Consider the following 25,511-nt stretch of genomic DNA (forward strand, 5'->3'; position numbering starts at 1 on the left):
TAAGACTGGGAATTAAAGGGACAACCAGTGAGAGGATGAGGCTGCTGGAATGAGATGAATCACTTGAAGAAGTAACTTCACTCATATTGACAGTAATCATTGTGGTGCCGGGCCTCGGAGAGTGGCAAAGCAGCGGCGGCAAACAGCATAGCAGATGTCAAACAGCTTTTCAATCACTTTCCCGGGCTTTTAAGCAGGCTCAAAACATATGGGTTGCATCCATTAGTGCAATAGGCTGCAGTCCTTTCACTGCACCCTTTTGCTCTGCTCTCTTGGCATTACCTCTCAAATAACCTGGACGATGTCAGGCTTTCTGTGACCGAATGCAGCTTTAATGCAAGCTGTAGCTACGGTACGACCACGGAGCCACAGTTTAACTTTCTATTATGTCAAACTGTGTAGTTGAGCCTGTGTGAATGTGCAAACTGTTGTGGCTATATCCCTCAGTGACTGCAGCGCATTTGCCTGTGGTTTCCTCCAGTTGGGGTTTGGTTACTGCTGGCTCACCACAGCGGCTCACTCTGCTTTACACATTTTCTCTCTGCCTCCCTGCCACTCTTTTCTCTACCAGAGCCATTGGAAAAGAAAAAAGGAAAAAAAAAACCCAGAAAAAGTCCTTTACTGAAGTGTGCAGGCTGTTTTCCTCAATGGCCTTTGAGTCAGTCAATGAGCCACCTGTTTGGCTTCTCCCGATGTTTAGTCAGAACTCATTTGGAGCTGCACAGCACTTTGCTTCCCTGCGGTAATGACAGAACGCATTAGTTATTTCACTGCCCTGAACTGGACCACTGAGAAAGTAGTATTCAACGCAAAAATCAACAGAAGAAACCAGCACTCTCCCAGCAGACCTTAGAAACAACTCTGAGGTAAGAATGGTAACTTAAATGCACTTTAGAACAGCACACAGCAACACTACATATGAGCGGGCGTAGGGAGGTTTGGGGTCTTCACTCACCCCGGTTCTGTTAGCCGTCAGGGCTGGGGGGCTGGGAGGAGGTGCTGGCCGTCAGATTGGGGTCCGGGATGCGGGGCCTCCCTGCTACTGCAGATAAGGAGGCAGTCCGCTTGCCTCCACCCCAGAGAGAAGGGTTACATCTCCTGGGTCTAGGTGCGGCTTGCCTCTCTGGGGGCGGGGGTACCTAGACCTGGGATATAGAGTATGTTTGGGGAGTGCGACTGTCTGTGCAGTGTCTATTTGTGTCTGTCTACACGTTGGGTGAGTGCCGAGTATTTGGTTGTGTATATGGGGTGGGAATGCACGTCTGTGTCCATATGTCAGGTTGGGTCTTAGACTCAACCTCTCTTGGTACATCTCAGGCCCTCTAAAGTATGGAGGCCTATCTCCCCTCACCACACTTCCTGCCGGTGGCTGATGCCCTCAGACGTTGGTGTGTTGGTGGTCCTTGTCGTCTGGGGCTGGGCGCTCATGTATGTACCGGCTCACTCCTGGTGGCCGATTGGCAGGGCCTGGCGCCTGTGGCCCGCCTGGGCCCCTTCCAGGGGGTGGGGTGCCCTCAGGCCTCTGGGCCTGAAGCTCGGTCCTCTCTGGCACAGCTGGCTGCTGGCAGAGCCCGCGGGCACGCCACTGCAACTCCCTCTGGCCTCTGCTCCGTAGCTGCTGGGTGACCTCTCGTTTGGGGCTCTACTCAGCTCTTCCCAGGAGGGTGGCACGGTTCCCCCCCTTTTTGGTGGTCCTCCTCGGGTCCTCGTACACTGGGGCCTCTGGATATCTGGGGCCTGGATCTCCTCCATACCTGCTTCATGCCCTGGGGGACGGGGCTATGGCTCCCCACACTCCCTAGCAGATCGTTACATGGAGAAACCTTTGGAATACAAGCATGCTGATCCACACAGGTGTGCACACAGGTGTGCACACAGGTGTTCACAGACGCGGACTACAGCTTTCTTGGCTGCTGCCTCAAAGCACATTGTGCGCTGTCTATCTTGCGTGCTGCACAATATCGTTTATTATTCAGTATCTACTGTTATCTACTGCTAGCTAGTTTATTGTGATGGTGCTGTTTTTTTATTATGTTGCTCTTTCTTTGTTTGCTTTCTCTTCTGTTTTTTTTTCTCCATACAGGTGATCCAGGTGTTTTATTTGTTTTTTTTTCTCTCTTCCCCCCCTTCTCACCGTCTCTTCTCCCCTCTGTTTTTCTTTCTCTCCCTCTCTTTCTTTCATTCTTTCTCCCTGTCCTATCCCCCATTCATGTCTGTCCCGTTTTATAGCAACCGAAAATAAAATAAATACATAATTATAATAAAGGTCAATCAAATGGACCAATATGGCAAGGCCATGATGATCCACTTGGTAAAATAAATCCGCTTGGCATCTTTCTTGGCCTTAAGACAACAATTCTGATGGCTAAAGATCCAAACGGGACACAAAAAAAGAAAAGAAAAAAAAAGAATGGTAACTTAATAAAAAAACAAAAAAACAATGGTTGCAACAGATTGTGACATTTTGGCTTTCTATTCATATACAAAAACTGATTACTTTGAGTCTCTAGTTGGATGTTCAAAGTTATTTAACTAAGAATAAGAATGGCCTGTACTTGTATAGTGCTTTACTTAGTCCCTATGGACCCCAAAGTGCTTTACACTACATTCAGTCATCCACCCATTCACACACACATTCACACACACATTCACACACTGGTGATGGCAGCTACATTGTAGCCACAGCTGCCCTGGGGCGCACTGACAGAGGCGAGGCTGCCGGACACTGGCACCACCGGGCCCTCTGACCACCACCAGTAGGCAATGGCGATCGCCGCAAAAAGTGGTAAAGTGGAGCTTTAAAGATGAATCTTAATTACACTAATCAGGCATACCATTATAAGCACTGGGGCTGCATAGGAACAGACCAGTCAGAGTGCCCCATCCTGACCCCTGTCCACTACCGAAAGTACCAATAATGGTCACGTGAGTGTCAGAACTGGACTACGGAGCACTGGGAGAAGGTGGCCTCGTCCGATGAATCATGTTTTCTTTGATGACCTGGGAACACCTGACAGCAGGATGCACTACGGCGAGCCAGTGGTGGCTAGGTGATACTTTGGGCAATATTCTACAGGGAAGCCTTTGGTCTGGAAATCTATCTGGATGTTACTTTGATACGTACCACCTGCCTAAGCATTGTAACAGACCATGAAATAGTATTCCCTGATGGCTGCGGCCCCTTTTAGCAGGATAATGCATCATACCACAAAGCAAAAAAATGCTTTGTGGTAGGATGCCACCGGTACCGGTCCGTGGCCCGGGAGTTGGGGACCGCTAATTTAAGGGATCCGTTGCTAACATGGTGCCAGGCACCTCAGCACAGCTTCAGGGGTTTAGTGGAGTCCATGTCTCGATGGGTCAGGGATGTCTAGGCAGTAAAAGGGGAACCAAAACAGTATTTGGCAGGTGGTCAGAATACTGTGGAAAAGGAAACTGATGAAAACTAATTCAGCATGACTGTTCATAGGGTAGCTTTGCCAAAATGGAATTAAAATTATTTATTGGGCTCGGGTGTTATGTACAGCTAAATCACTGCCATTATGGGGGGGGGAGCATTTTGAAATTGTATTACCCAAAGCATAATAGGATGTAGTGAAAATAGACAAACAATAGGATTGACAAGATCCACAAATAATAATGTCATTCTAGCCCTCATGTATCTAAAACTCCCAAATCTTACCTAACAGATAATTGCCCCATATAAACCTGAACCTGGTCGAAAGAGACCAGACATTTGACCTTATAAAAAGTGTCCTAGCACATTTTTCACCCAGCAGCACATCTCATTACTGTAGCTGTAACTTTAGTAATTGCAAATAAATTGTCCAATATGGCTTGTCTAGCTAAGAGATGGATAAATATGTCATGTGTCAGGAAAAGAACAAGAAAGAAAAATGAACAAATAACCATTTACCAAACCCCAGTAATACAGCTTTTCCCGCAACCAGCAGTCTTCAATGACTCATACTTCACACAAGGAGCCAAAACAAACTCAGGAACCCTGCCATTTCAAAAGTATTCCTTTCTCTGTAGGCTGATGGAGTGTCCACGCAGACGTCATTACAGCCACATTTTTCACTCCTCAACTCACAAAAGTCCACAATGGGCCCGCTAATGGCTTGCATCTTATTTACATTGCGTTCGCTAAACCTCAGCTGAAAATTTTAAAGGCTCTCTGCTAATGTTTGTGTTGCTAATGCAAAGTCTTGTGTGTGGATTCGGTGCAAGTCTCATTCACTCTGTGGCTGTTGCCTTTTCTCTCACTCTCTCCCAATCTCTTTCCCCTTTAATGGTATCACTCACTATCTTCTAACTGGTAGTTTATCAGCAAAAGCTATGTCAAGGCAGCAGGCTGTTCACTGTGCTGTAGAAAGTTTGTGTGTTACTGGATGTACTGTATAAGAAGGAGGAGGAAGCAGTCAGCAGTAGCAAGTTGTTAAGAAACTCATTACCCTGCAGCACAATATTAGTAAAGAGCATCACGATAATACCTTTGCTTGCATTGCTTGTTTGGCCAGGGTTTACTCTCATATGTTACACCTGTGAGGTGTGTGTGTGTGTGTGTGTGTGTGTGTGTGTGTGTGTGTGTGTGTGTGTGTGTGCGTGTGCACATAATCTGTGGAGCTGCCTCCCATATCCTCAGCTTAATACTGTCGCCATTCACTGCTCAGCACTGATAGCATAGCTTAGCCTGCAGCCAAAGCAAGCTAGACATGGAGCGCCTGTTTATTGTGGGTATAAATGATAGGACTTCCATTAAGAGGATGGAACTCTTAGCAGAATAGCTTTATTGCACAGCTGGACATTGTCGATTTCTGATATGCCTTCATTTGCTGCCAACATTTTAAGCGGTTATGAATATTATTGTTGAAATAATATTTGTATTTTTACCTCCTTTTCCCTCCCCCACCCTCTTCCTCCTGTCTTCTCCTCCCTGTTTCTCTCTCTATAAAGCAACAGTATTGCAGCATCTGCAGTGTGTGCCTTCAACTTGAGCGCCATCACCCAGGCCTTCAACGGGCCTTTCCGCACCCAGGAGAATCCTCGTTCCACTTGGCTTCCCACGCCCAACCCCATCCACAATTTCCAGGTTAGTTTAACCACACACCTCCTCACTGAGACCACTGTTTAAAAGTTAAATCAGTCAGTTACCTTTTTAAACTGTGAAAGAGGAAACTGTAATTAGAGCTCCAGTTCACGGATACCAGTTTGCAGAAGTTAAGCCATTTCAATCAGACACCAGACAGCTACCATTCAACCAGCATGGTTATCATTGATTTAATTCAATTCAGTTTTATTTATATAGCGCCAAATCACAACAACTGCTTATACTGTAAGGTAAAACCATACAATAATATAGAGACACCCCCAACAATCAGATGCCTCCCTATGAACAAGCACCTGGCAACAGTGGGAAGAAAAAACTCCTTTTTAACAGGAAGAAACCTCTGACAGAACCAGGCTCAGGGAGGGGCGGCCATCTGCCGCGACTGGTTAGGGATGGAGTAGGGGAGACAGGACAAAGACACGCTGTGGACAAGAGCCTGAGATAAATAATAACTAATGAAAATAAAATGAGGTGAGTGTAGAAGAAACACTCAGAAACGCGCATCATGGGAATCTCTCAGCAGCATAGGCTAATTGCGGCACATCTAAGGGAGGGTAACTATATGCTTTATCAAAAGCAAAGTTTTAAACCTAATCTTGATAGTAGAGAGAGTGTTTGTCTCCTGAATCCAAATTGGCAGTTAATTTTACAAGAGGGAGGTCTGAAAGCAGAAGCCGCTGTCTTCCATTTTACTTTTAAATACATAAGGAACCACAAGTAAACCTGCAATCTGAGAGTGAAGTGCTCTGTTGGGGTGATATGGTACTATGAGGTCTTTAAGATAAGATTATGCCTGATTATTAAAGACCTTGTATGAGAGAAGGATTTCTAAAGCTGGGGCAAGCCTCAAGTGGCCATTTGACGAAGTGCAGTTTTTGGCACTTCCAGTTCCTATTCTTAGCACACTGATTAAGATAAAGAGTTACCCTGCTGTCCTTCCATCTTTTCCAATTTGTAATCTTCTGATTGCAAAATACTGTGAAAACAAAAAAGTTCAGTATCTTGCTTTTTCTTTCATTCATGCAACATTTCGACAAAAGCTTCGAAACCTTAAAAGAACAATTTTCTCAGTTGCTGCACTCTGCTGCATAAAGATGACTCAGTTCATCTTAAATCAAAATGAAAGTCATCTTCAGTTGTAAGAAATACATATCCTTTCCTTCAGTTATTGGCTTCAGGCTGTAACACTGTGACATTTTTAGTCGGAAAAATGGATCCTTAATCTAGGATTTCACACCATTTGGTGTGTAGAGCTTGCTGCTGGTGCTGCACAGCATGGCTGCAGTCTCCAATTCTCCAAGTTAGCAGCTGAAGGCAAGAAGTAGATTTCAACCAATTAGATACTGTGATTACCACAAAACCACATATTGATAATCACCCGTCAGTCCGTCATTGTCGTTCACCAAAAAAAATAGAATCAGCAAACAAATCAGCCTCTCATTTCAAATCCCAGAGAATGAGCAGAAGTTGCAATCCACAGCTAATCTCTGCAGCACAAACAAAGCTTTTCAGAACACTGTCATTTCATACTTTTTCTTCTCAAGTGCCTCATTAAGCTGCTGCGCTGTTAGTGTGTTCACATAACATTCCATTCAAAAGTTGCAATTACTCAGACTTCATAGATTTAGGAATTGAAACAATCTCGCCAGACGAGGCGTATATATTCGGTAGGTGTAAAGAAGAGTGTGTGGCATGCTCTTTGTTTGTTTTTTCGTGCTTTTGTCCATGCCTCTCTCGCTGCCTTTTAGATTTTCTTATATGCATTTTACATTTTCATATCTTCCTCTTACTTTATACCCTTTTGTCCAAATTCCAACATTGCCTTTCTTTTGCAGTGTGGTACTATAGATGACAAGGGTCTGAATCAGGGCTTGACAGAGCGCAGTCTGCAGGACGCCCAGCGGCTTTACCTCATGAACGATGTTGTCCAGCCGGAGTCTATTGATCCGCTGGTCATGCAGGATGACGTTCGCTTCTCAAACCTAGTCGTGGACATTGTTCAGGGCATGGACACCCTCTTCCATGTTATGTACATCAGCACAGGTTAGTAGTGAAAGAGGAAAACCAAAACTTTAAGATTGAGGAGGTAGGTTCCTTGCTTTATTTTGTCTGTCTCTTTTAGAGTACGGCACCATCCTGAAGGCACTGGCTACCCCCAACAAGAACCTGCAAGGCTGTTACCTGGAGGAGATGGAGCTCTTCCCATCAGGTGTTCGAGAACCGATCCTGAGCCTGCAGATCCTGCATAGTGACAGGTCACTCTTTGTTGGGCTCAACAACAGAGTCCTGAAGATCCCGCTGGAGAGATGCTCCACCTACAAAACGGAGACGTAAGTACAGCAAGCTTGTAAAAGCTCACTCATCCAGGATGGCTTTGTTTTAAATGACAGCATGTGTAAAGAATCTTGCGCCGCTGACGTCAGTGGGGTGAGGGGATTTTGGATGTCGATTTGCAGATGACTTCAGAGGCATTTGGCTGAGTCTGTTCTCTGCAGCACAAAACAAGTCCATCTGAATTAAAACGTTACAGCTCTGCATGCTTTTGTAACTGTAACATTGTAGCAGTAAAAAAAAACTGTGTTGCTTTGTCACATAGTTTGGCATTTCCTTCATTAGAACATCAAAAATAAACACAAAGTTCTTTTTTTTTAATCTATGAATGGGCTGCAGAGAGAAACTCAGCCCATTTTTAGATAAAATACCACACTGTGTGCTCCTTTTTGATGTTTTGATCTCACGAGCCTAGATGTGACAACTGTGTGTATATCAGGGGTGTCCAACTCCCTCCTCGAGAGCTACCATCCTGCAGCTTTTAGACAAATCCTTGTTCCAACCTACCCGAATCAAATGAATGGCCAAAGTTGATGGCATGCTGAAGAGGTAATCCAACCATTTGGTTCAGCTGTGTTGGAGTAGGGATGCATCTAAAAGCTGCAGGACAGTAGTTCTCAAGGACTGGAGTTGGACACCCCTGGTGTCAGATCTTCAAAGATTTTTTTCCTCGTTCAACCACTGGACTGCTGCTCAGGATTACTCTGCTCAGTGCTGCCACCCGTGGCTGAAGGTCATATTACATTCTAAACTTTCTTAATTATTATCATAGTATCAATTTACACCTTTGATAAGTAGATACTTTGAAGATACTCTCATTTGGGGCTGCCAACAAGGGTTGCTGTTAAATTGATTACAACATTCTGGCATCGGAACATCTCCGATTCAGTCCTTGCAGGAATCTTTGTTAAAAGCGTTCCTCTTCTCATTGTTTTACATTTGCATTTTTTTTTTGCTCTGTTTTCTAAGTCCAACTATAAAAATAATGCAAATAACAAGCTAAAAGATAGCACACCTCATTTTTCTTAAAGCTGTTATGCCCTATACATCGGGTATATATTTAATTGCTAATTTTAAGCTTTTTGGCATTGGATTCATTTTAACTTGCTTGGTCCCATATTGAAGACAATTATCTGTCCTCAGCTAGGATTAATGTCTGGAAGGCCTTGCCTATAATCATTAAAGTCCTTATGGAACCAGACGAATGAATGGGGTGGTATCTGCTAGCTGGAGGAAATTAATTTGTTGTGGTTTTTCTTCTTCTTCTTTTTTTTGCAGTAAGGAAGTTGTGCATAATACAGAGACAGCACTGTTCTGCCTTTTGTTTGTGTCTGAATCAGAGGATAAATAAAAAGTTATGTGTGAAGCGACCTCATACGCTGCCAGAGAAGTTTTTCTACAGGCATGCCTTTGCGTGACAGAGGTACAAAGACTCAGAGAGGGAGGGAGGGGGGCTTTCCTCTCCCATCTCCAGCTCCAGTGTTATTCATGTGAAAGTCTCCGTGGTGGGTGAGGGGAGTTTGTCGAGGCTTCTGCATCTGATCATTGCCACCTCCGTCCTTCAAAGTCAATTTCATTTTAGAATACAAATAGCTTAATGCTTTTTTTCCTGGTGTGTGTGTGTGTGTGTGTGTGTGTGTGTGTGTGTGTGTGTGTGTGTGTGTGTGTGTGTGTGTGTGTGTGGCAGTCTCCATGGTGTGATATATGCGTGGGTTGGTGGTGGACACTTTCTAATATGCATGCTGCATGATGAGTCAGCTCATTGTTTCTACTAAAAATCCAAACTCCTAGACACACCGGAGCAGACACTCACACACACCAGGAAAAGGTGACCATTGTGTTTAATAAGACGTGGGTGGGTGAGATTTGCAAGATGAGAATCAGGCACAAAAGAGGAACAGGAAGAAAGAGATCGAAAAGGCGAGTAAAATAAGCTATTTAAGACACACAAAGGTGAAACGATAAGAAGAGTGGGCTCCAAGGGCATAAGAGGAAGGGGGAAGGCTGGGAGGTTGGGAAGAGGGCCGCATTTAATCTAGTTTGTGATATTCTGCTCACCCCTGCACTTCATACGTATTATCTTTCACATTGCTCTGCAGCCAAAGGCAAAACGAGCTGGAGAATACAACAGTTTTGAACCTGTCGGTTGGGGTGACACCTGAGCTCATTTAGTTGGACTTAAGTGACCAGAAAAAAAACAGATGTTTTTTTGTTTGATTGCCCCACAATCTCCTGAGTTAGGAGATTGTGGGGGGAAAGAGAAATGGCCAGGTAGTGAGAATTCATGCATGTGAATAGGCCTGCAGCTTATATTTTCATTAAGTGCTGATCTGATCCAATTACTCAGATATGCCAATTAAACTTTCCAGAGCCAAAGTTGGGTTTTCACATCTTGTTTTTTCTTTTTTTTTTTTTTTTAGTCTCATGCTCAAATCAGAAGTTGTTCACCAAAGAAACGCTGTTTTCTTTTACACATACTGCACACGGAGGCTTAAACAGGTTTTCGGTTGTGTTACACAAGCGTATTGTCAAGCTATTCTCAAATGTATTGTTCAGAGTAAATACACTGTGGGAAAAAAAGGAATGGCCTGTGAAACTGCCAGTGGCACTGCTTAATCAGCAAGACTAGTGCTTGTTGCTGAGTATTTAAAGCTGAACCAGATAAAATTCACAGCACATCATATCGCTCAAATATACTCTGGAGAGCTTAACTGGACAGGTTACAGAGCTGGAAAGCTGCTCTAACGTACGGAAAATGCAAAGCTGAAATCTAGTTGCTGACACATAGCTGACAGTCACACTTTGTGTATAAAGTTATCATCTGTTATCATCAATTGAGAACATGTCTCTGATATAGAACTTATAAGAAATGACATACATTTTAAAAAACACACATTTCAGTGTGTACTACCTCTTTAATTGTCCACGGTTGTGTACAAAACGGACTGGATCAGAGGTCAGGCCTGTTTGTTCTTTCACTGTGTCTTCCCGAGTATCTCTCTGGGTACACACTGTTAGCACTGCATGAAAAAGGTCCACCTGCCCTTTTGCTCTTTCCTCCTCTGAGTTAGCGCCCAATCATTGTACTGTTGTCTGAATGAGTGGAGTGAATTTCCCTCCCGTGCTGTGTGCAGCCATCCTATTCCCATGCAGCCATATATTCATTCACACCCCGGTAACAACTGAATAATCTGATATGGTTATATCAGTGAACAGCGGCCCATTAGCAGGCACACTATTATGACACATAAACAAACACTGAAGCAGGTGAGACATGATAATTATTATTATCAGCTTTGTTAGAAACCAGGTAACTGTTTAATGGACAGACTGAATAGCTGTGATGCCGAGATCCTTCATTTAAGGTTAGTTTTATCATTCCTGTAGCCACGTGGGTCCAACGGGCTCTAAGTGATGCAAATTTTGCTATCAGAGGGGGAATGCGAAGGTCTGTAGGGATGTCTGTGTGTCCTCCAGTTTGTTTGGAGTGCCTCTATAGAGGGACGCAGAATTCTGGACACAGAATTTGAAAGGAGTTTGAGAAACTCTCCATCACTACCCACATGTAAAATTCACCTTAAAGTGGTTTTTGAGTACAGTGGTACAGCGGTTAGCCCTGTTGCCTCATGGCACGAAGGTCCTGGGCTTCCTGTGTAGAGTTTGCATCTTCTTTTTCTGTGTTTGTAGGAGTCCTCTCCACATAATCCTGATCTCGCAGTCCAAGGACATGCGGTTAGTGGGGTTAGCTTAATTGGTGATCGTGTTGGCACTGTGACCTCTCGTCCCATATCAATTGGGATAGGCTCCAACCCCATGTGACCATTTGTTGGATAACCAGAAGAAACTGGATGGATAGAGTTTTCACCCTAGTATTTTGGGAATGTAAAACATATGTAATTTCATACCAAGGGGGAAGTCATTCTGCTGCTAAACTGAATAAAATGCCTCGCTTAAAGTACTCACTGATTTATCTACATCACACTCTAACACTTAATGCCGACCTAGCAGCTAGTTTGATACAGCAAGGCGGAGGTGCCCCTCTATATTTATGTGCCACAAGCAATGTTGTCATTGTTGGCTACAAGAGCGAGTACAGTAGTTCTCATGTACTCCTGGCATCTGGGGAAGTAAACATGTAGTGGATTAGTTTTATTTATTTATTAATGCAAATCATCAAAACAGGAATCCTCTGTGTTAGTACATTACACCGCTAGTGAGGCTAATGTTTATTAGCTTTGGCTCTAAGCCCATTTTAATGGCATCTCCTCAGCTTATACCAGATGACTCCACAAGCTTCATGAAATTCAGGTGGGAGTTTTTAGAGCAATCTTTCTGAAAGAAAGACAAACGGTGCTGAATATATCATAGAATATGCAATTAAATTTGAGGATTTTTTAGAGAAGGTAATTATTTTGCATTAAAGCAATATGTTCCATCAGCACCAGCTGACTGCAGGTGTCTCCGCTTGTCCTGGGTACACTGGGTGAAAACAGAGGTTTTATTAATAATAATGGCTTGGATTTATATAACGCTTTTCAAGGCACCCAAAGCGCTTTACAATGCCACTATTCATTCACTCTCACATTGGTGGAAGCAAGCTACAGTTGTAGCCACAGCTGCCCTGGGACAGACTGACAAAAGCGAGGTTGCCATATCGCACCATCGGCCCCTCTAGCCAACACCAGTAGGGTAAAGTGTCTTGCCCAAGGACACAACAACCAGGACAGAGAGCCCGGGGATCGAACCGGCAACCTTCCAGTTAGAAATGTGCTTCCCAACCCCCTGAGCCATGTGCTTATTAGCCTTTAGCCGTTAGCGGGCTGCACCTATAGTCCATAACCAATGCCTCATTTTCTTTGGGTCAGTCAAGCAAGGCCATGCTTTATCCAGAAAGGTCCTTAAAGAGACACAAGTTAAACTGAAGATGGTTCAGGAGGTTCTACATACTTACTTTTAAAGATCAAAGCATGCATAATAACATATATTCAAAGACAATAAACCTCACAGCAGCAACAAGCTAACACTGAGTTGATTTGAACTGTTACCATTTAAAATCTCAATTACATAAAGTGCCTTTACTGTTCAGTTTTTCATTGCCATTGATCCACATTAGCGACAACGTCGGGGCTGAAAACCCTGAGAGCAGAACAACGTTTGCATTGTCTTTAAGTCGAGTGCTTTTTTTATGTTACGCTGCTAAACCTTTTCAAGCGCTGTTGATTTGTATCCTTTTAGTGATGGCTTGCAGACAAACGTTACAGCTTGTCTTGCCGTTTTTTGTGTGTGTGTCTGCATGCCCGTGTGTGTTTGTCCTTCTATTTGTGGTAATTATATTTGACCTGGCCAATTGGTACCTCTGGCTAACAGTACCGCTCTGTCCTCCACACAGCCCTCTATCTCTCTATCTCACTCTGTTAGTGGAGTGATTTATTTTGGCCGCAGCAGCGTGCAGGCTTAGCTACAGCGTTGTATCCATCAGGTCTTTTTTTCCCCCCCTGCCTCTCGCTGCTTACACTGAATAAAGCAAGTTAGTCCACACTGCCAAATAGATGAAACTACAAGTTTCACAGCAGCATGGTGCTTACATCCCCTACAAAAAGCCAACTTAAAAGTTGCACTTTTCCTTTACTGGACTGGTTAACTCATTTGTCAAAACTGGAGGTGTCAGACAGGGAAAAGTGGTTGTACACGGGGGTTTCAAGTTAGATGATTTTATTATTTTTTTCTTTGACTGCTTTCACAGCTGGTGTTGAGGAGAACGAGGGCAGAGCACGAGAAAAGGAGAACGTAAGACTTCTGAAACAAAAATAACTATGAGAAGGAGGAAATGCTAAATAAATGATTAGGTTAATGTCGAGGAGGATGAAACGGAACAAATCAGGCTGTTCTGTAGCAGCTGCATTCTTGCAGAAAAACCGCGCCGCTCACACGTGTGCTTACATTACGTTTTATTACAAGAGGTACAGTTGTATCTGCCTGAAGGGCTCAGGCTCAATTTGCTGTTTAAGAATTTGTGGTTATGTTTGTGTTATTAATAGTGACCCAGCAGCGTTCGTGGGGGGAAGGACGCTAAGCCTGCCTGCAGCAGGAGTGTAAAACAAGGACAGGAAACCACTAAGTGGCAATTGAGGAAAACCACTGACCATTAGCATCTCCGATTGCGCCTCTGTGTGTGGCTGCTTGTTAAAACCAATGCGTCGTCGAGCCACTGTCGTTCTACTGGAGCTGTAGACTTCCTGTCTGTGTCAGTGTTGGGGGAGCTTACAGCCCGGTCACCGAGCAAACTCAATTTACCGTCGGCTGCGACTGCCAGTCTGTCAGCAGGCCTCTAGAGCTCACTGCTGCTAAGCCTGTATGACCTGTCAGAGGAACACTTCACCAGCCAAGGACTCAGGCAGATGGAGGGAGAAGGTGTTCACACAGTGGATATATTTATTACTGCTCCAGAATGCTGTTCCTTTATTACAGGTTTTGTTCTGGCTTCACTTACACTTCAGTGTAATCATTTTTTTCTCTCTCTCTCTGCTTCATTCTCGCTCTGTCAGTTTCTGTCTAGATTGCTTTCTCAACATCCACTTTCTTCCAGCCTTGATTTAGGCTGACACAATGTCTTAACCTCCAGCATGTCTTTAAGCCCCCCACCCCAGCCCCACCGATGACTTGTAGTTACTATAAATTAAAGGACATTAATTATGGGGATTAATTAATGGAAATGCATTCCTGCTTTTTTGCATTCATTGAAATCAACAGAGGGGTTAGCTTCAGTCTTATTTTGAGAATATAATCCACTTTATAAACAATTTAGGCTATATCAAAGTGGGGCTAATCAATTCTTATTCTTAATTCAGAAAAGGGTCTTTCTAATTTCTGCCGCAAATGTTGCAAAGTCCCTAAATTTCTCTCTAATAAATGCAGTAAACCATGTGTAGGTGTATGTTGTTCGCTTGTCTCGTTCATTTGATCTACATCAGATGCGCTGACTGTATTGCTGGGAACCCGAGCATGTGCAGTTCCGTGTTTGCTGCCATTTTAATGAGTGATGGTTTCATTATGGAGTCTCCTACATGTTGGAGACTGTCACTCTTGTTGCCAGGCATCATCATCATCATCAAAGACACGTGTACTGTATGTATGATGTCAGTTAAAGTGGTATTTGCTCATCTCCCATCACATTCTTGCTGAGAGTTGGTCCCTGTGAATGTTAGCGCTTTTACTCAAAGCTCTGCTCATAGATAACATTCTTGTGTAATTTCTTAGTACCTTTATTAACTTGCCTCAAATTTGAGATTAGTTGTTATTTGCCTACTTTAGTTTGCTGGCATTTTTTTTTTCCTGTCATTGCTACAAGCCACTTAATTTCTCTGGTCACTCGGCAGCTTCTTCCTCTGTTTCTTTATTTTGGTTGTTTGTTCTTGCTTGACTTGTGACCTCACGTGTCATGTTACATCACCAGTGAGTAACAGCCAGCAAAGTAAAGGAATAAACCAGCACCGACTGGGACATCTACCTTTGCTGCACACATGAGTGTGACAGTGGGAACTGCACTGGTTAGACCAGGGCCAGGGACTGGTACTGGTCCATGAGTTGTTTGGTGCCGGGCCGCGAGAGTTGAGGCTCAGGTTTTCAGGGTTTTCATCGTTAGCTTGGTTTCCCCGGGTCTTTTCCTGTGTTGTAGTTGTGTGTCTTATTTTGAAAGAAATATTTACACATTACCATAGCGACCAGAGAGCATTGAGCGGCAGAGAGGAGGATGTTACTCTCAATGTCGTTGGTGCATTTCAGGAGGACGCTGCTGATAAAGTTACACAATTACACAGTGAATTTGCATTTATTATTATATTTATAAAATACCACAGTTTTTGTTTTGGCCATGTTTTATTTTATTGTATTTATCTGCAACACCTTAAAGGCCGGTCCGTGAAAATATCATCTGACATTAAACCAGTCCGTAGCACAAAAAAGGTTGGGGAGTGCTGGGTTAGAACATTCTGTAATGGGAGCTTTGGTTCCTGGATTTTGTACACGCATCCTCTATCAAGGTTTTCTTCTCTGTGTCCAAAGAAAATTTTAAGAATAGCTCCAAGAGTCCTAGGTAGAGGTTGCTTGTCTGCATTGTGATGGATGTTTGACCTGCCAAGTATAAAATTAGATTGGATGGGCCAGTATAGATGGGATGGATTATAGATTTACAACTCCATCAAAAAGGCTGACTGGGTTGATAAAATGTTGTCAAACAAACAAGAGCTTTCACCTCTTGGTTATTTTTGTCCATATTCATATTGCCCATTTCTGCGTCGTCTTTGTGTCTCATATCTTCTCCTCTCCACTCTTTCAGCCGTTTTAATATAATTTCTTATCCTGGATCTCTCCTTGTCGTGTAGCCTGTCTCTGCCGCCCCATTGTTTCTCTGTGATGATGCAGCTACTTTTTATCCACCGGGGCCAAAAAATGTACATAGAGGACAGCGAGGTTTTTCTTTTCTTTTTTTTTTTCTTGGCAGACAGCCATCTCACTTTTGTTTTCTTGAGTTTTTTTTGGACACGGCACCATCAGTCTTCAGCCTGGCTCCAACTGGGCCTAATTGGATGTATTAGCGCTGAGTGCTAGCAGGAGTTCTCTCTGTTTCCGATTCATCATGAGCAGACTTCTTAAATAGCCAGCTCAGCCCAGCACAGCAGGCGGGGGTAAGAATCCCTGGGGACAGGCTCGCTCCCCCTGGAGAGAGGATGAAGATTGCCTTGACAGCAGTGGTCTCCTAAGAGTGGATGTTTAAAAAGAAATGGCATAGCTCATATGGAGAGGCTGCCGTATGCCAACATATGTTAAATGCGTCAGGCCCTCCAGACAGCCTTTGCTAACGTTTTCTCCGAGTGTCAGCTTGACATCTAATAATGGCTGAATGCAATCCATAATTTATGAGTTCTGGTGATCATATTTGCAATTATACACTGACAGCCTGCTATTAAAGGCGAGGTGCACTATTGTTTTTACGTCTGGTTGTTAAAGGTCCAATAATAAAAGGAGACACTGGTTTTTACTGCATTCACAAACGATTTAAAATGCCAATTACACCCCGACAGAATGCAGGAGATTTATCTTCTGATGCCAGTTGTCCGGACTTATTGTTATATGCGCTGCTGAGTTTTGCTGCTCAGTATGTTTAAAATTTAACAGGCCGTGTTCCATAGCTTCTCTGTTTTGATATAGTGTGCCACTGGGCATGCATGCTGCTGAATTAAATATCAGCCAGTACCCTGCAGACTTCTCAAACGATTCACTCACACATACAGCACAAAGACACGCCCTCGTGGTGTACGAAGATGAAGTGCTCATGAGTAAGCACGCTTGCTTATGTGCACACTTACACAAATTAAGATACGCACACACTTTGTGCCATTTTCAGAGGCCTCACACTTCTCCGTATCTGCAGGATCAGCCTCCTGTTCTGGCTGACATTCCTTTGCACCTGCTTGAGGAATTAGCTTTTCTGCTCCCATCACACAGCCCTCGCTCCATCCACACTGCCTCTAATTAACTTTTACAGTGGTGCTGTTTTTAAAAAATAGTGAGCCGTCAATGCAGAATAGCACTGCGAGCTTTTGGCTGGTGTGTTATGCAGCTGTAGAAAAGGTCAGAGAGGGAGCTAAATGGTCTGGCACACTGTCTTTTTCTCCCTTGACTAGTATTAAAACTGGGATGTGGTGGAAAGAAAGGATGGGACACAAGAGTTTTAGCCATCCTATTAATATACGAAAAATAAAAAGCAGTCCGATTTTTTTAATAAAAACATCTTTTAAACCCATTTTGTTAAAGATTCAGACTATGTTGAGCAACATACCACTTTAGCTGTCATACCTATTTACCAGTGAACAGCAGTTATTCACATCCCTCCTTACTGCGATTTCTAATGTTCATCCTCCACTTGTTTGGATGGAGGATTTTCACAGGTACAAGCCTAAAACCAAAAACAGCAGAGATGCTGTACAAACTGCAAATAAAAATGGGATGCAATGATTTGCAAATCTCATAAATTCATATTTTATTCTCAGTAGAACATCTGAGACATACCGTTTCATGAAAAAGATTACCTCATTTAGAATTTGATGGCAGCAACATCTCACAAAAACGCTGTAAATGTCAAAGGTGCTAAAAAGAAACAGCTTGAGAGGATGTAATAAATGACATAAAGGAAAATAGCAACCTCACTAATATTACAAAAAACCCTAAACTTAAATACGAGTGATCCTCAAAACCAAAAAGAATTGCAAGAAACACGCACAGAGAAACACCAAGGACCAAGACCCAGGGCCCCCGACAGTATAATGCCTACAGTGCTGTGATCTCTTCTGTGAGCAGTAAAGTGTTTTACACACATTTACATTCCTGACATAACCTCTGGTTCTGCCTTGAAGCAGCTGTTGTGAATTTGTGCTATATAAATAAAATTATATTGAACTGAATAAACACATCATAGAAAGTTCTCTTATTTTATGTTTGTCACAAAAAGCAAACTGCACCTACGCTGCTGGAAGTCTCATTGAACCCTCACATCTGTTTGTTTGCAATCCTGTTATTGATAGACACCCATCTGCACTGGTCACCCATACAGCTCTTATTGCAGCCCTCTTTAGTAAATCTGCCCCATGAGGTCAACCACTGAGTTTGTCTTTTTTTTTTATTGTACTACAAATACATTATAAGGTTGAGGTCGTGTCTTTGTAGACACGGTGCTGTTGGTTGGAACATTCCCCAACCTGTTGCCTCAAAATTGGAATTATGCTGTTGTCTAAAATATTAATAAAGGTTTATAAAAGTTTGCCTATCTTGCATCTACATTGACGAAACTCAAAACAGGGGAAAGCTGCACCTTCTTACCCAGAGCGGTGTAATTCACGTTTGTGATGGAGTGATAAATTCAAAAGATGTATTAACCCTCTCACATCTGCACTTCAGTTTGTCAGCCAATTTGTCAGGATCAGCTTTCCAGTTGTTCCAGTCTTCAAAATAGCTCATACTATGAGTTGCATTCATTCATGTCCCTAAATCAATGCAAACCGGGTGAATCCACCACCGAATGTCTTTCCCTGAGGTCAGAATCCTCCCAGCCTGCCTCCCGGCACATATTACCCACAGGTAATTAGGCTTTAAATCGCTACCGCCGCTTCCTTTTCGTACAACATTTATTCTCCATGAAATGCACACTTATTAATTGTTCCGCTCAGCTGATCTCTGCAGCGGTGTGTGTGCTGGAGGGAAGTTTGCTAATCAGAAAACCAAATGAGAATTCTTCAGCCGTGGTGACGACGCAAAGCCACCCGTCAAAGTCACTCCAGACACGGTGTGGTCACCCTTGAGCCAAAATGGCATCCAGCTCCTCCCTCCCCCCCTTTCAAATGATCTATTAAGTTCAGTGAACTGTGACTTTGTTGCCGACCTCATTACGATTATCGTTTCGTCGGTATCGGAGATTGCATCCAGTGTAATAGAGCCGCTTAATTAAAACGACACACACAAAGGTTACCAGTCAGTGGTCGCAAAGTAAAGGTCGTCCTTTCCCCAGCTAGCTGTGCCACAGATCACCAGAGGAACGCTGCCGCCACTCCACGCTCGCTCGTTTTGTTTGTCTGCCGGGGTCACCTCTGATTTGCTGACAAAGCAGTAATGTCTTTATGGAACCAAACCGACCTCGAGTTCATCGCTGAGCTCAGGGCCCGTTCACAGAGAGCTGTATCAACACTTGGACATTCCTCAACCTCTCAGCTAAAACACTACAGGGCTCTTCAAATAAACCATGCGTGCCTGTGCCAGGAAAACAGGGGGGGAAAGCAACAAGAATCTTTCCTTTCAGCAGAATTGAAAGACAGGAGCGAGAGAATCTCCAGCGCTGCAATTAAGGAAAATCGCAAAAGAGAAGGAGTACGATTAGAGGGAAGGACCGTAGCTGAAAAAGAGAAGCAGAAGGGGGATAGCGAGGGATGCTGAAAGTGAAGGGGCGCCTTTTGAGAGAGAGGAGTTACTCAGTTGATGCCTTTATTCTGTCTTCCTGAGGCATCCAGATCAGCTCTGGCAGCTAAGCCTCGTCATTAACAGCTTTAGATTTAATTAGCTGTCATTAAGCCTCTGTTTTACTGGGGGAGCTTGCAAATATTTAATCACTGTTTGGGTGATGTTTCATGTTAGTATTTGAGCAGAGGGAGGGACACTGCATCAAAAACTCTGATTGACGCAGTCTTTCCTTAAAATGCACGTGTGCTACTTCCTGCAGTTTAACAGAGGACTTTCGTTAATGAACTTTTTTTTGTTTCTGGTGGTTTTTAGTGGTTTGTTTATTTGACCTCTCCATACATTTTATTAAAGAAAAGAAACAAATGAAAACTTCTGCACTCAGTGTATAAAAAATGCAATATTCTATTTAATCAGATTACATATGTAAAATGGATTTTAATTCCTTGTAATCGGAAGGTTGCCGGTTCGAGCCCCGGCTTAGACAGTCTCGGTCGTTGTGTCCTTGGGCAAGACACTTCACCCGTTGCCTACTGGTGGTGGTCAGAGGGCCCGGTGGCGCCAGTGTCCGGCAGCCTCGCCTCTGTCAGTGCGCCCCAGGGTGGCTGTGGCTACAATGTAGCTTGCCATCACCAGTGTGTGAATGTGTGTGTGAATGGGTGGATGACTGGATGTGTAAAGCGCTTTGGGGTCCTTGGGGACTAAGTAAAGCGCTATACAAATACAGGCCATTTATCCATACAGTTATTCACTGTGCTGAAAACTCCTTCTTCCTCTCCTTTCCGCGCAGACTGTGCTTGGAGGCGAGGGACCCTTACTGCGGCTGGGACTTTAGGCAGCGCAGATGCACCACGTTGGAGGACAGTTCTAACATGAGCCAGTGGAAGCAGAACATCACCGTTTGTCCGGTAAGAGTGACATCACGGCCTCGTTTTCCTGTAAGAAAAGGCCAAGGGCGCCTGACTTCTTCTTACAGCGGGGGTGTAAGACGTACTGCAGGCGCTTTGTTAATGTCATCTTTTTTTTCACATTCAATAGTGGATGATACCATTCATGTGTCCGGTAAAAGAGCTGGCTCAAGTGCAGGTTATAGGATAAAGCAGAGGAAGAAAAGAAGGTGAATTTGACTAAGCTTAAACAACTGAAATCAAAGGGATTTAAGTTTAAGTTGGCAGAAGGAAGTGAATTGTAGTGCTTTTATTTCCATTTACTCCTCTAAAAACATTCTCGTCTTTATTTTGGTAAGGAGGGCCTGTCTGCTTCCTGTGACTTATGACCGATGTGTGTTTTCCAGCTGCGGAACCAGACCATCGACGGCAGCTTCGGGCCCTGGGCACCGTGGCAACCCTGCAACAATGATGACGTTGTTGATGGTGTGAGCTCCTGTTTGTGTCGCTCCAGATCTTGTGACAGTCCTGCCCCTCGGTGTGGAGGCAAAAACTGCGAGGGCCCCACCATCGAGGTGTCAAACTGTTCAAGGTAGAAAAGAAAATATCTGAAAAGAGTGATTTTCTATTTTTCACACTAGTTTTTGAGTGCACAGTAATGCAGTGTGGGTTCTTCCTGTCCCACTGCGCGGATTTCTCCAGGTGGATGAAAGGCTAGTCTATTTGCTGAACTGTGATTCTCAATTGGCTGGAAGTGTAAAGAGAGGCAAATTCAACCAATACAGAGGCTACTAAGGTACACTTGTGTGCTGTTTTCCAAAAACATAAAGCACACAGGCCTTGAGACCAGTTGGTGACCCCCTGGCAACCTGGATTCAATAAATGTTTATTTCTACCCATTGGTAAGTGGCTTCTGCAAGCTGGTGGTTATAACTAGAGCCAATCAATCAGAAAACAGGTGCTGCACAAAAACCTTCATGGAGTTGTTTTGATTGCCGTGTTCGCTGTAGTCTGCATGGATGAGACCACTTTTTCTGCAAATGCTCAAATTTACTCTTCAAGCTTTGGTAAAAAGTGCAACATGAACCGGAAACAGAAAACAAAGTAAAAGTTGTTCCTTACCACTGTTAGCTACACGCTAGAAGAGGCACAAATGTTAGTTTTACTGCCACGCGTGTCTTCAAAGTTAACTGCTGGTGACTATGGCAACCAGCTAGTGACCAAACTAATCACAAGGTGGTGTTGACCGGTGGTTGCCAACAGGTCTCAACATGCTATTAAGACTGCGTGACTGAGGCCTAACAGCACAACCTAATGTTGATTAGACTATAAATAGTTATAGAAATGCTGATTGGTTGATAAGCTGGCTTTAGGAGGAAAGGAAAGATCTCAGGAGCTCACCATGAAGAGGAAGAAGCATGAAAGCTAACCACACTGTAACAGTTCCACACGGTTTGTGTGTCACTTCACTTCAGAGAAGTGTTTGTCTATTAAGACCACTGTCTTCTCCACATTAGGGGCTACCCTAAAGGACCAGCAACAAAACAATCATAAGTAGCCACATTACTGCTGCCACATATTTTTGACACTGCCCCAAGGAGACAGTACACAGCTGGAACATGAAAAAGGTGCTCTGCAAAGCTCTGTGTAGCATCTAAGGATGCTCCAGATGGATTTCTCTGCTGCAAGTTTCCTTCATTACATTTTGCTGATAGCTAAACTATAGTGTTACTTCAGCTGGACTCCTTAGCTGTCACCTTTTTCCTTTTATTTCAGTATTTTACTAAAATTTATTTCATTTTTGCATTTCTTGTGTCACTCTATGTCAGATAGAGCTCCTCTCTGGGAGTTAATGTATGCTGGATGAGTCCAACGGACACTGCCAGGTTGAAATTATTCCTTTTGCTAATGAGCTGGGCCAACGATCAGACGAACTCTAATGCCTTTACTTAAACTCTGCTATTGTAGCAGGAATGTCCTGAGTGACTTTTGAAGCAGCCACCTCGGGGTGCAATTTCTACTCTGACAGAACATAAGAAAGATCATGAAAGTGATGAATCTTTTTAGAAAGTGTAGGTGACATCAACATTCTCCTTGTGACATCGCTTACTACCGCTGTCTTCGGGGGAATTGGCTAATCAGTGTTACAGAGAACGGAGTCAAGACAAAGAGCTCAGGAACTTTCATCCCGCTGGATAGTCACGCCAGATTTAATCCTTGGTGTCGCAATTGAATTGTGCTTTTGCAGAAAGTGCCAATTAAATCATGACGAGTGAGACCCAGGAACAAAGCACTTAAGCAAATTGAATGAATGTTCCCCAGTCAGAATGAGCTGTCTTTGTGTGTTTGTATTTTTGTTTGCAGGAAGTCAGAATAAGAGCACTGATTAGGCAGTTATAGCTAAAAGGCTTTTTTTAAACTATAGCATTAAAGAATGTTATATACAAGAATAATGCTAAAAGCAGCAGGGAATAATTATAGAGAAGTTGTTGTTGCTAATATTTTTCTTTCATAGAAATGGAGGCTGGACACCCTGGTCGTCATGGGGACAGTGTAGCACAACCTGCGGTACAGGCTTCGAGCTGCGCCAGCGTTCTTGTAACAACCCCTCACCTCGCCATGGTGGCCGTGTGTGTGTCGGGCCTAGCAGGGATGAAAGGTACCTCTCTCTTTGTTTCTCAGCGACAACAGTTCATGCTCCTCATTACTCGTGATTTACAAGGCTTTACACAGCCAGGTGCCAGGGTACATCAGTGGACTCTTAAGTCCTCGCTGTGATCAGGCGTTTGCTCTCCTCATGGCCCAGCTTTGGAACAGCGTTGAAGTTAGAATTTGGTTGTATTCATTGACTTGCCTTATCAGACTTGCCTTATATGCCAATGAATAGAGGTGGGCAGATTGATCCAAAAATTGATAGTATCGACTCAATCGCTGGCATCGGATTGATTCTAGCACAATAGGATCGATACTTTGTTTCTATCCTCGAAGGTCAGTATTTTTTGCCCAATGAATTGTGTTAAATTTTTATTTTTTCAAAATGAAAAAATATACCTCAAACATGTACCATGAAAAATGTATTGTGCCGACTGTCACAATGTGTTATTATAGCCTATAGCACATTTAAACAACAGAAGTTGACTCAAAGTGCTTTAGAGACTGGAACATTCACATTCCAGGTCTGGAGAAAACCCAGTTCCAAAATACATGAAGCTGAGAGATGTATTCTGTTGTGTTAACTAATTTCTGTGGTAAAAATCACAGTGATTTAACAGCCATTAAATGATGTTTAGAGTTTTCAAATTGTTTTCATCATATAAATCATGACATACTGCACTCCACAACAGAAGCTCCTTCATAGGTTAAAAGTATAGATATTAATGTCGTGAAAAAAATGTTGAATTTCATTTTTCTGTTTGCTTTGTGTTTTTAGACAAGATTGACTTTTGAGTGCCAAAGTGTAGTCTCTAAGTCTGTAGTTCTGACTTGAATTTTAGTCACTTCCCCACCTCATCCTGCTGTCGCTGCCATCTTCACAGGTTCTGCAATGAAGGGGTGTCCTGTCCCCAGCCTATCTTCTGGACCCCGTGGGGCTCCTGGACAAAGTGCAGCACCGAGTGCGGTGGAGGTGTCCACTCCAGGGTCCGCACTTGTGAGAATGGCAACAGCTGCCCAGGATGTGCATTGGTAGGAAACGCACGCACTCACATAAATATCTGCTCACATAACACAAAACAATAATGGAACCAATAATTTAAAAACTACATTTTATACAGCTGCACAATCTGATATTTTTAAGAGAGCAGTGGAATAAATCAGGGGTGTCAAACATAAGGCCCAGGGCCTACAATCGATCCAGCAAAGACTCCAGTCAAGCCCGCTGGACGGCTTTAGGAATGTGCACAGATTTCAAACTTTTAACGTATTTTCAAAGGTTTGACAGCTTTTACTATTGAAAAAGAACCCGTTCACATTCCTGTTTTTTCACTATGTATCTGCTATATAAATGTATGATTTATTTTTATTTTTTTACAGTGGTTTATGAGTTATTAAATATTATACATTAATGAAAACTTTCTGGGGAATAACATTATTATAGAGGTAGGGCAAGGCAAGTCCTCCTAACTGGGAAGAAAACCAGTTTGTCTTCCCTTTTTATTCACAAAAGAAATCAGTAACATTCCTGATTTTCCTTATTTTTGTGTGAACAATAACAGGTAATTGTTCCATCTCCACAGTTTTTTGGGAAGCACCTGCAGTTTAGTTTTCACAGAAAGAAGAGGAACAATTTTCATTTCCGTGTCAGTTTTTCAGTGCACCCATGCACACAGTGTAATGTGTGTTTTGTTTTTATAACCTTTTTTAGCTTCAGTCTGTACAGGCAGAAACAATGGAAGAAACAAACCCCACCAAACTCATAGCTTCTGCCGCCTTCTTTCTCAGGAGTACAAGGCCTGTAACCTGGAGGCTTGTCCAGAGGTGAAGAGGAACACACCTTGGACACCCTGGATGCCCGTCAATGTCACTCAGGGAGGAGCTCGTCAAGAGCAGAGGATGCGCTACATGTGCAGGGCCCACCTGTCTGATCCTCACGAGCTGCAGATTGGACGGAAGAAGGTGGAGACGCGCTTCTGTCCTAACGATGGCACAGTGGCCTGTGAGACAGATAGTAAGTTAACCATTGTTGTCTCTAGAGTTTTATTGTCACATTTTACAGTACTGTCACCTTGGGTTCAGAGGAAAACCTAGCATCAAATAAAATTCACATACTGGCAATGATATCTAAGTAGCTCCACAACTCAGTTTTAAATGCAGACATTTTTAAGAGTGGCTATTGCTGTTTTCCTTCGGCGCTGGCACTGAGGAGCAACCCTTTTCCCAGCTCGGGGCTTGTCGTTTGTCACATAACTTTTATAGCTTAAATTAACTGCTTTTGCTTTTACTATTTGTAGCTGTTCTGCAACAAGTTAAAACACCATCAGATCTTAAACTGATTAATTGTTGAATTGATAGCATTCGTTTTTATACTGGATCATTGTCATGTAAGCCTTTGCTGCCATTCTGTGGTTTGTTGACATGTCCATAGTACTTTGCTATCTATCTTATTTTCATGATAATGTTTGACTGGGAAATGGGCTTAACTATTTCTTACTTTCTTAAAGATTAAACATGGAAACAGCTAT

At 43.3% G+C, this 25,511-nt stretch overlaps 1 protein-coding gene across 5 annotated transcripts in view; it reads left to right on the plus strand.

Moving 5' to 3' along the window:
- Positions 1 to 25,511, plus strand: part of sema5ba (sema domain, seven thrombospondin repeats (type 1 and type 1-like), transmembrane domain (TM) and short cytoplasmic domain, (semaphorin) 5Ba) — a 183,800-nt gene that overhangs the window by 135,943 nt on the left and 22,346 nt on the right. For all 5 annotated transcript variants that reach the window (XR_005696243.1, XM_040034790.1, XM_040034792.1 and 2 more), the window contains 8 exons: positions 4,957 to 5,092; positions 6,946 to 7,153; positions 7,233 to 7,440; positions 20,235 to 20,352; positions 20,739 to 20,923; positions 22,847 to 22,990; positions 23,868 to 24,015; positions 24,772 to 24,997. Coding sequence is in view for 4 of the 5 variants with exons in the window: in XM_040034790.1 (XP_039890724.1) it covers positions 4,957 to 5,092; positions 6,946 to 7,153; positions 7,233 to 7,440; positions 20,235 to 20,352; positions 20,739 to 20,923; positions 22,847 to 22,990; positions 23,868 to 24,015; positions 24,772 to 24,997 (1,373 nt within the window). In the remaining variant the exon portion in view is untranslated. The remainder of the gene's footprint in view (positions 1 to 4,956; positions 5,093 to 6,945; positions 7,154 to 7,232; positions 7,441 to 20,234; positions 20,353 to 20,738; positions 20,924 to 22,846; positions 22,991 to 23,867; positions 24,016 to 24,771; positions 24,998 to 25,511) is intronic.

This window comes from Simochromis diagramma, unplaced genomic scaffold (genome assembly GCF_900408965.1).
Source record: "Simochromis diagramma unplaced genomic scaffold, fSimDia1.1 OVJJ01000091.1, whole genome shotgun sequence".
In the NCBI taxonomy this organism is placed as follows: Eukaryota; Metazoa; Chordata; class Actinopteri; order Cichliformes; family Cichlidae; genus Simochromis; species Simochromis diagramma.